Consider the following 10,523-nt stretch of genomic DNA (forward strand, 5'->3'; position numbering starts at 1 on the left):
AACCTGGGGTTTCTGTCAAGACCAACGCTCAGAGAGATGCTGGTTATTTTGGGAGAAGAGCACACCCCCCTTTGCCAGCTGGCCAAGCTTTACTGAAGTAGTGAATAGTCTGACAGTCCCAGTTTTCCAGACTTCTGTAAGATGATTTGCTAGATTCATTTTGAAGGAAATGACACAACAGTTACATAAAAAAAAAATTAAAAAACCTCAGAGCTTATTAGTTATGAATCCAGCACCAAAAGGCAGGGCTGTAAGCTTAAAGCTGTAACTTCATCAGTATCCAGATTAGAGAGCACTTGCTGGGACACCTGACTGCAGACACACCACGTAAGAAGGATTTGCTGCTTTGCCTTTGCCACCCATGGTCAGTTTAAGCTTCCCGAATGAGGAAGCATAAAATTACTAACAGTTCTCCCTAAGACCCTTATCTCCCCCATGGCACCACAGGGAAATCCCGAGTCCTTCTGTGTAGCCTTTATTTGAAGGTAAAACTTCACATTCTTCCTAAGAAATATGGAAGTTTTTGAGAATGAAGCTCACATAAGAAGTTGGATCGAGTGAGCACAACATCATTGCTGACTGCAGCAGTTGGACAATTCAGTTTCTTCTGCTTCTGTTTCATGGCCATAAGAAATGCCAAAGAATTTACCAGGAGAATAAAACAACTGCTACCCTGACAACAAAATGATGCAGGATTTCACTGCTTTACCCATCTGCAGTGTCATGGCATGCTCCATCAGATGGCTCAGAGACCTAGGTAGAATGAACCATTTCACAGCTTGGATCCCGTAAAAGAAAGACCATTTGCTGTGCCTTATGGTTAATAACCACATATTTGATAGTTTTTCTCCAGATCTGAGACAGGGAGAGAAAGGTATAAGGCAGCCAAAGAGAGAAAAGTATTTTTGAATGCTTTTCTGTATTTTTCTCCCTAGTGACTTATGGGCTCAGCACCTACAGAAGAGAATTCAGGACTTTCCAAGTTGAGGTGGCAAATTGTTCTGCTCCAGCTGGAGAGCCATCAAAACATGAAAAAGTGCAGATGGGGTGACACTTCCATTCCAGGGGGGTTATATTCTACATCTATCACCATTCACTTTTTACTACACATATCTGCAATGACTGAAGCATTTAAGTCTGCTCCACTTTCATCTCCCTTCTCTAAAAAGAATTATTTACTCTTTAGCTCCTACCTTCCAGATCTAAGCATAAGTCTGTGGGATTTGGATATGAGCTGGTGCAGCTATAACATCTGAAATAAAGAATGAAAGGTAAGGATGAAGGAAATGAAGAACATAGAAAAAAGATATTAAAAAAGGACAGCAGACCTGAGTGGTAAGCATGTTCTCCTTTCAAGAGAAAAGGTCAGGGAATATTCCTCAGAAGCGTCCAGAAAAACTTACATGGATGGGAAGACCAGAGGAAAGAAGAAACCTAATTTATTTCAGCTGAAACTTGCTTTTGAGGAAAAACTATTACAGTAATTTAAAATGCTTTGTCACTTATTGGAGATTATCAAGGCATTAATGATATACTTCATTTAAACAGGTGTAGTTCAGAAGATTACTCAAACACGTTAAACTCACTTCAACACTCAGCTGGAGGCTAAGAGAACTGATCAACTGCTCCAAGTCCTTGGGTTCAGCTGTACTCTCAGAAAGCCTTTGAAACTTCACATTTTAATATGTTTAATTCCTGGTCCATCTGGTTGTTACTGTTTTTTCTCTGAATATACACCTCAACACCTCTACACATCAGCCTCAGAGACATGGCTGTCCTTTCTACTTCCATGCAGTGACTCTGCATGTTCTCCCTTTCCTAACATTGGAAAGCCTTAAAAGCAACATTACGACAAACACAAAACAGCTAGGTTAAAAGCTTATTTTATTTATTAATTTTTAAAACATCTCTTTGGTAAACTAAAAGATTCCAACAGCCAACTGCAAAGAGGCATTCAGCTTTTCTGAAGCAACTGTAACATTCATGTTTTCTAATTAGCTGCTGCTTGGCAGATTTTGGTTCTGGCAGCTACCAGGAGCATGGTAGCTGAAGTTAAGCTGAAGACTGAAGATTCATCCTAGGAGTATGTGTCATTTCAAACAGGCAGTGCTGTGAGACAGAGCTGCAAGGATCGTGTGGGTGTGCAAGCCAGCAAGAGGAAGCCTGAGTGGGCAGTGACTGCCACGAACAGCATCAGTTCTGGCTGCCATGTACACACACTGCACATTCATATTTGCAGGGAGAGATCTTCCAGCCTGTGTTGCCTCTGCCTATAATCCTTTCAAAGCCACAGAGTACATTCAATAGGTGTCCAACAGCATAAGGTCAAGCCACTGATGCATGATATGATTGTCATCAGATTACAACCAATGTTAAAGGATTTTCTTTCAAACTTGAGCATGTAGCCACTGGAAGAAAGTGCTTAAAACAAAAAGCCATCACTATTTTGAAAAATATCTTTAAAAATCAACACCCCTGTGGGTGTGGAAGGGATCAACACTAATCTTGTTTAGGATACTAAACTCATCAAATCAAGAAGCCTGCCAAAACAACAGAGAACTCCAGCAGACTTCACTGGCTTAGGCAGACAATGTAATTCATGACAGAAAATACCCTCACGGAAAGTCAGCCCCAGCAGACAGAGGTAGCAAGCTGACAGCTGCTCATTGCTGGTCATTGCTCAATTTACTTGGGTTTGCTGTTGTAATGTTCTGCTTTCCACCTCAATGCACTGCATTTGAATATTCTAAAATTTTCCTTCATAAATGATTGAATTTGTTGATATATCAATGGTCACCACAATGCTTTACTAAATCCCATGCAACTCTGAATAATTTGGAGGTTTTTTGGCTTTTGCCCGGTATGGATATAAGGTTAGGAAAAATTAAATGGTGAAAATGGCTATCTAATGGCCAGCATCCATCCCGTTTCCAACAAAACCTATATCCCAGTTTTAAGTTTCAAACACAGCTCCCCCAGTGTTTGTAGCTCATCAGTGAATTGAGAAATTCAGACTAAATCACCAAAAACAAAAAAACAAACAAAAGCTTTAAAAGCAGGAGCACTACTGTTTAGTATACGACAGGGCTGGGCTCTTCCTGCTAAAGAAATACAAGCCATCTGAACAAGAAAGTTGTTTCTCATGAAGGTAGGGCTGCTTCATTCCTCTTATCTGCCACCTGTAGCTATTTTCTGTTTGCAACAGGACCCAAGCTGTTGCTGCCATCACTGGTGTTGCTAAAGGCTCTGGCTTTATCTTTTAATGCATGTAAATGTGTCAGTTTGCAGCCATCTCACAAACCTCTATGCCACATCCTACAAAGATGGAAATTTGTAAGATCTGCTCCATTTGTGAAATCTTTAGCCCATACCTGCTGAAAATCATGTGATTAAAAAAAACCCACACTTCATAGAATTACTCTTCACATGAAACACAAAGACATTATTTCCAGTCTCTTCCTAGTCCCCCCAGTGCAAGGATGCACATCACTAGACTGTACAAATATCTACATCCTCTCCCTTCCCTACCAACCCCCTCCTACATCCTCCTTTTCTACGATTTAGCAGCTCCTATGAGTAATGGAGCCTATTAATTGATGTAAATTTAACCACTCCAAAACAGGTAGCCTCAGCCTTCCCTGAATTAATAATATGACCAACAGTAGGCTTCTTCTTGTTCTTCCAGGTTTTGCTATGAATTGCAAAGCATTCTCACCCCATCTCTGCCAGGTTTTGAGATATTTTTTTAAGCAAGTGGACAGTCCTGATGATGTTACTGGGACAATATACACGTGCTCCAAGTGCAGTAACTGTTTAAGTGTTTCACTGGATTGGAATCCTTGCTTTTAGCATCTTTGACAGCAAATACAAGCACAATCCCAGAACAACAGCCTCTTCCAAGGTGCACTATCAACACTTCATAAATCCAGTATACCCAAATCTCTGCAGAATTTTTGAAAGCTTCATTGGCATAGAAATTTCTGCTATACAAGGCTTGGAAATGCAGTCTGCAGTGCTACTGCAGAGATGACAAAAGTGCAGGAATTGCTCGTCTTCCCTTCCCTAATAAAAATCTACAGCAGTTGTGTCAAGCAATTAGCAGAAAGACTTCTCCAGAAAATAATTCTCACCTCGACTGATGGCAGCAACCTGGATGAGGACACCACTGATTTCTGCACAAAGAACAGGATTTCTGCAACATCTGAACTAAGCAGCTGGCTTCTGTGGCTGTGCCATACCACAGTAAAACACCACAAGGACTTGACCACCTGAGACATCCTCAGTTAAACTCAGAACTGCTCTTTCAGCTTCCTGATGCTTTGTCTCTATATATAACAGGCCAAGACATTCTGAAGGAATCAAAGGATGCCAAAGAAAATTTAACCTTTGGAAGAAAACAGAGCTGGTAGAGTAATGGTCAGTGCACTGTTACACTGTATGTAAGAGAGCGCCTGAATTTGACAGAATGCCTACATCCTCCTAGCTAACATTTATTAATGGTTGATGCTACAGATCAGAGAAGCTTTGTCTTAGGTCTTAGATTACAATCAAGGCAGCTTTTGATAAGAGGAGGTTCATGCACCTTTAAATCCTGATTTTCCATGTAATTTGGTATAGAATTTAATTTTTTGCAATCACACTTTTTAAAGAAAAAAGTAGAACAGATCAGCCCTAAGCTTACACCAGCTTCCAAGTGACCACCCTGCCTGGCACTGTCACACATGGATTCTCCCAAGTAGAAACATGACTGAGCAGGCTCTCTCTCTCTCCAGAGGCAGGCAATGGATTCAGCTTTCTTGGCACATACATGGAGCACACAGGCACACACACAAGCTCATGTTGAGCAAGGAGCCTGGATTCCATTTTGAGTTGGTGGGAATAACCTGTCAAAACCACAAATCTAAACTGAAGGTTTTAATACCTTCAGATTACCTTGCTGTAGAAAGAGCATCAGTTTAATAAAGGCTTTGAATTGTTCTTGTCTCCTGAGCTGGAGAAAACATAAAAAGCAGGAAAACTGATGGAGGGTTGTCCTGCACTCCGGTTCCTCTGCACTGATACAGCAGAAAACAGCAGATCCTATTTGTGTATTCTCCAGCATCAAGAAATCTCATTAGAAAGGAATTGAAGGATACTGCCTCTTTGTCTGGGAGTTCTGGAAATACAGCAGCTCTGTTCAGGTAGCTGCGTGTCCAAAAATATCAGGCACACCCCCAGCACACGTGCCAGTTTTGCACAGACATGTCTTCTGCAGAATATGATTAGGTCAAACAAACTCAGTTTACTGAGTGCATTCCAGTGCTTTCCAGATGTTACACAGTTTGAAATAATATATATTTAATACAGAGGCATGGCAGCCTTGGACTTCTCATACTGACATGGCTATAGGTACCTACAGGGCTTTTGAAGGATCACCACCCTACTCTGAGGAAAGTGACCTGAACTACAGCCAATGCAATGCTCACAGTGACTCAAATGATCACTGGCCAGATCTGAGATCCAAGTAACAGAGAATAATAGAGAGTAATACAGAACACAAACCCAATGAAATTTAAATTATCTTCAGTACTTCATGTTTTTTCTTTCTGTACCAAACCTGTTCATTTTTTTTCTCCAGCTCCTGAAGCATGTCACGGGTTTTTTTATTAAAAGAAATCCTCAACACTACAATAGAAATTAAAGAGTACAAAAATAATTTTTAATCTTTGACACTAAGCACAAAGAAAAGAATTTAACTTACTGTATTTCATATCCTCAGAATTTGTTTACAAGGAGCTCTTGAGCACGGAGAATCAACAGATAATTCATATGTAAACTAAATATGACTGAGATCAAAATAAATTCATAGAAATTACGATGCTCCCAAGGCTCTTAATAGATTTTCCCTGTTCAGTATGTAAAAGAAGAAAAGATCCTTTATCTGACAAAAAAGAAATAATATTTTTACCATATGGAGATATACCCAGCTTTAAAATATTGCAAGTAAAAGACATCCATTCCTCATTTTCAATATAAGACAAAAAATACAGGAGTCACTTAAGGAAAAGGTAAATTGCAAACATAAATCTAGAAAAATACATAACTGCCATGATGAATGCAGGCACTGTTCAGCTCATATCGATGAGTATCATACCAAAGACTATGACATCATTTCTTTCTTCTCTAGCTTCCCAGTTTTTCCCCACCAAGCACCTCTATTTTTCCAAGTTAAATACACATTTGAACCCTGCTCCCATTAGCCCAGATGCAATTTTTGTTTTCCATGAACATTTTTTTTCCATGAAAAATGCTTTAGCCAGCTGTTAACAAATATTAATGTTAGTGTGTCAGAAGTAGTGAGGGGGCAGCTGACCAGTGGGTATTCTGACAGCAAACCCCTGACCCTGCTGAACAGCACTGAGTGATCTTAGCCCAGACCCAGCTCTCAGAACCCCCCCCAAACCAGGCTTTTGTGCTGGAAGCAAAAGTCTCTACCTATAAGAAGAGGCTATTTGTCAGGTTGCCTAGACTACAAGAGCACTATGAAATCACTGAACAACACACAGAAACGAGCCAGTCATACTGCTCAGCAGTGGCTGAACAGCTCTGGCATAGTATCTCAATGTGTACAGGATTACTGTCATTAAAATCTGGATTTTAAATGAAAAAAAAAACAACAAACCAACAAAAAAGTACTGGGTAATAGGATCTGACCAGGTGTAGTTCATGCTTATTAGCACCACTGACCTGAACAGGGACTGATTAGAACACTGAACAGATGACACCAAAGCTTGCACAATCAACTGCTGATGAATACACAGATAGAAAAAGGCTTATTTTAGCAAGAGATTATATTGTTACAGTCAAAAGCTGTTTTTCATGACACAGGTAATAGATCTGCTATACCTGAGATGTTCAGATGTGGCTGTTTAAGCTGGACATCCAAAACCTAACGCTGCATCTACAATGCACAGATTTGTTAGCATTACTATCTGACAACCTCCAGTTCTGCAACATTTTTTATCAGCAAGTTTTCTGCAGCATGAAATGTATCATTTGGTGTGGGCCTGTCATTTATCTTTCTGCTGGCACATGAAATAGTTTCAGGGTCTCCCAGTCACAAGCCACCTAATTGACATTTTAAAGAGTGAGGGAAGGGGCTTAAGATGAAGGCTGTGTTACCATACAGCTGTGTTTCTAGAAAGCAGTTTCCTTGTATTCAGGTGTCTGAAGAGAATAGAGTTATCCAGATGTGCAAGCTCTCACCCACTGAACCTTTTATCAAATGCACTAAAACTTTACTTAAAAGACACTGTTATCTGCTGCATTACCTGACCTTACACTTTTGCCCTGAGAGCTTTAGAGGAGATAAGATTTTCACAGAATTGTAGAATCACAGAATAATTTGGGTTGGAAGGAACCTTAAAGATCACCTAGTTCCAAACTCTCTGCATGGGCACGGACACCTCCCATTAGACCTGGCCTTGAACACTTCCAGGGAGGGGGCAGCCAATACTTGCTTAGACAGCCTCACCACCCTCACAGGAAAGAATTTCTTCCTAATGTCTGACCTAAATTTCCCATCTTCAAGTTTGAAACAATTCCTCTTGTCCTCTTACTACACACCTGGGTAGAAACCCCTACCCCAGCTTGTCCCTTCAGACATTTGAAGGCTGCTATAAGGTAAATTTTAAGCTTCTTGAACACACTACAGTATCCCTGAGGCTGAAAGTGTTAAATCACACACACCTTCTATCTCTGTGTGTACAACACGGGGTCTCTAAGGTGCAGATCATTTATGGTGTCTCACAAGATATCTAGCAAAGCCAGATGAGCACCATGGTGAATGGTGCAAAGAATAATACACAAGAGCAACTTACAGGAACTCAAACAGTCCACAGTATCCTGTAGAAACTAAACTAACCTGAGACGAAATAATTGCTTTTATATCATTAAGCAACTCAGTTTAGGAATTACCTCTTTTTGTGTAAAGTGAATCTCACTTCACCCAAAGCCTGCCCTGATGCATAATATGCTTTTCTTCCTTAAAAAGATGTTGCCTGAAAAAAGGCAAATTCCCCAAAATCAACAAAGTAACAATGAAAAAAATTTATTCTATGTCACTTCTTGTGACACAGGAAAGCTGTACACCAGCCCCAGACGATCAGAAAGAAACACACATAATTCACTACAAATTCTTGTGTTATTAATCTTATCAAGTCCAAGACATATTCATACAGGGAACTTCTTTGAGAGGACTAAAGCTTTGCAAGTCCTCAAATACACAGAATTAGGGTAGAAAATAGGTGACATATGGGAGAGCAAGAATAAGGAAGAACACAGAAAAGGAGAAGGTGGCACTAGTCCCAGCTTTGGCACACACCACTCTGATTACTGGTAAAGCCTGCAGCTGTGCTGCACCACTGCTTCTCTGCAACAGGAGCATCAACCCAGTGCACAGGGAACAGAAGATGGTCACAGGGAGCTCATTGATCATGCTGAGAAGGACCACAAGAAAATTACTTGACCCTTGACAATTCAAATCTCCTTTTGAATATTCCAGTTCCCAGGAAGATCTCAAATTGGTAGAAACGGTGCCTTCCACCTCCCTATTTTCGTTTCCCTTAAAAAATATTTTTCTTATAAATATCTCCAAATGTGCCTGATACCACCTCAGAAGCCGGTATTGAGACAGTAGTAAGGCAGAACAGTCATCATATTAATGACACAGAACATGCCAGCAAGGATCAGATTTGGTTTCCACCAACTATTTCTAGCTGAAGTCAGTGCTCAGGCAGCAACAATGAAGAAAGGCCTCCCTGGCACCTAGTCCATCTCTAAACAGTAGGTGAGGTTTTTTAGAAAAAGCTGAAACTTGGGTCCAAAGCATTCCTGAAAAAAACCCCAATTACCTACACACATTTAGGTATCTGCATGAATAGATCATGTTATCCTGGAAAAATATGAAATAGGCGTTTGTGACTTTTCCTGAAGCACATCACTGTTTGTTTAAAAACCTGATTCACTAGGATTCACCAAGACTATTTTTGGCTTTGGGTGGCTTATAACCATGACATACTTCTCAGTATATTAAGCATCAATATGATGAACACCAATAACCACGATCATGCCTCGAGCTGAAACCCGGAACTTAGCTGCAATTTAAACAATTTATTCAGGCAAACAGAAGAGTATTTCTATATACGCCAAGCTAGATCCTGTGAGCAAAGACAAGTTACAAAAACGCAGATGCACGTACAAATGCGGTACGGATGGGAGGAAGAGAACCGAAAAATATCATCTCCGATTTCTGTTTACAATCTGCTGTGGAAGGAAGGCGAGGGGCTGTGCCCAGCCCGCGGGCGGTGTAACCGCAGCAGGGAAGCGGGAGGGAGCGGGCAGCTGCCGGGCGGGGCCGCGCTGCCGGCGCTAACAGGTGCTGAGCCCGACAACTTCTCGTAATTACCGCAGCGCCTCCGATTCCCCCCGATCTTTTTCTCCTCTTCTGTTACTTTCTTTTTTTTTCCTTTATTTTCTTTCCCACCCCTGGCTCCCACCCTAAGCCGCGGCCGCAACTTTGGAGCGGGAAGAAGGAAACTCGCGGAAAACGAGCCAGGGGGATGCGTGCCCCCCCGCCGCTGCTGCTGACCCGGGGCCGGCCCGCCCCAGCCTTACCTGCGCGGCCATGAAGGAGAGGTCCATGGTGCTGCTGCTGGAGCTGCTGGAGGAGCTGGAGGAGGTGCTGAGGCTGCCGCTGCTGCTGCTGCTGCTGCCGGGGGCGGGCGGGGCGCGGGGGCGCGGCGCAGGCGACGCCTCCCCCAGCAGCGGCGGGCGCGGCCGCGACAGAGGTGCCGGCACCGGTACCGGTACCAGTTCCAGCTCCGGCGGATGCCGGCGCGGCTCGGCCCGGCACAACCCGGCGCGTCCCGGCGGCCGGTTCCGCCAGGGGGCAGCGGCGGCAGCGGCGGCGACCCGGCCCCCGCGCAGGGCTGGGCCTGGGTCCGCCCCCGCGGCAGGGGGGGGCGTACAGGACGGGGAGGGGAGCCCGCCCCGGGCAGCACCTGGGGGGCGAGCCCGTCCCGCAGCCGGACCGGAGCCGCTGTCCTTCCTGGCCGGCATCGCCGTCAGGGGCCGGAGTGGCCGGGGATCACCCCCGCACCGGGGCTGGCCTCAGCCGAAGAGAAGCTTTTCGGTTCCTCCAGGCAAATATGGGCTGGAGCTGACGTGGAAGAGCTCCGCAGCCCCGTTTCATGCTCGGTGTCACACGGGCTCGCTCGGGCGTCCCGGCAGAACGAGGCAGCAGAAGTCTCGGGCAGGGTCCTGCGGGCCGGGAGCTGCTGATGGGCGAGTGCTAAAGAGCAAAGGATGAATTATTAACGTAGTACGGAGCAAGTGTAGCTCAGCTTTCATGGCATTTACATGTCCTTTGCGTGATACAAACCCTCTGAGATACCTGCACTCTTGCTGCTGCACTCTTGCCTCTCTCGCCCAGCAGGCAAATCCATCAGTTTTGGTTGAAATACTCAACCAGCTGCTTCTCTCTC

General features: G+C 43.5%; 1 protein-coding gene across 1 annotated transcript in view; it reads right to left on the reverse strand.

Moving 5' to 3' along the window:
• C5H14orf132 (chromosome 5 C14orf132 homolog) overlaps window positions 1-10,252 on the reverse strand; it is a 31,776-nt gene extending 21,524 nt beyond the window's left edge. Inside the window, exon 1 of the mRNA XM_071745666.1 lies at window positions 9,655-10,252. Within this exon, the coding sequence (XP_071601767.1) occupies window positions 9,655-10,098 (444 nt within the window). The 5' untranslated portion in view covers window positions 10,099-10,252. The remainder of the gene's footprint in view (window positions 1-9,654) is intronic.
• Window positions 10,253-10,523: the final 271 nt, after the last annotated feature.

The sequence above is a fragment of the Heliangelus exortis genome, chromosome 5 (assembly GCF_036169615.1).
Source record: "Heliangelus exortis chromosome 5, bHelExo1.hap1, whole genome shotgun sequence".
In the NCBI taxonomy this organism is placed as follows: Eukaryota; Metazoa; Chordata; class Aves; order Apodiformes; family Trochilidae; genus Heliangelus; species Heliangelus exortis.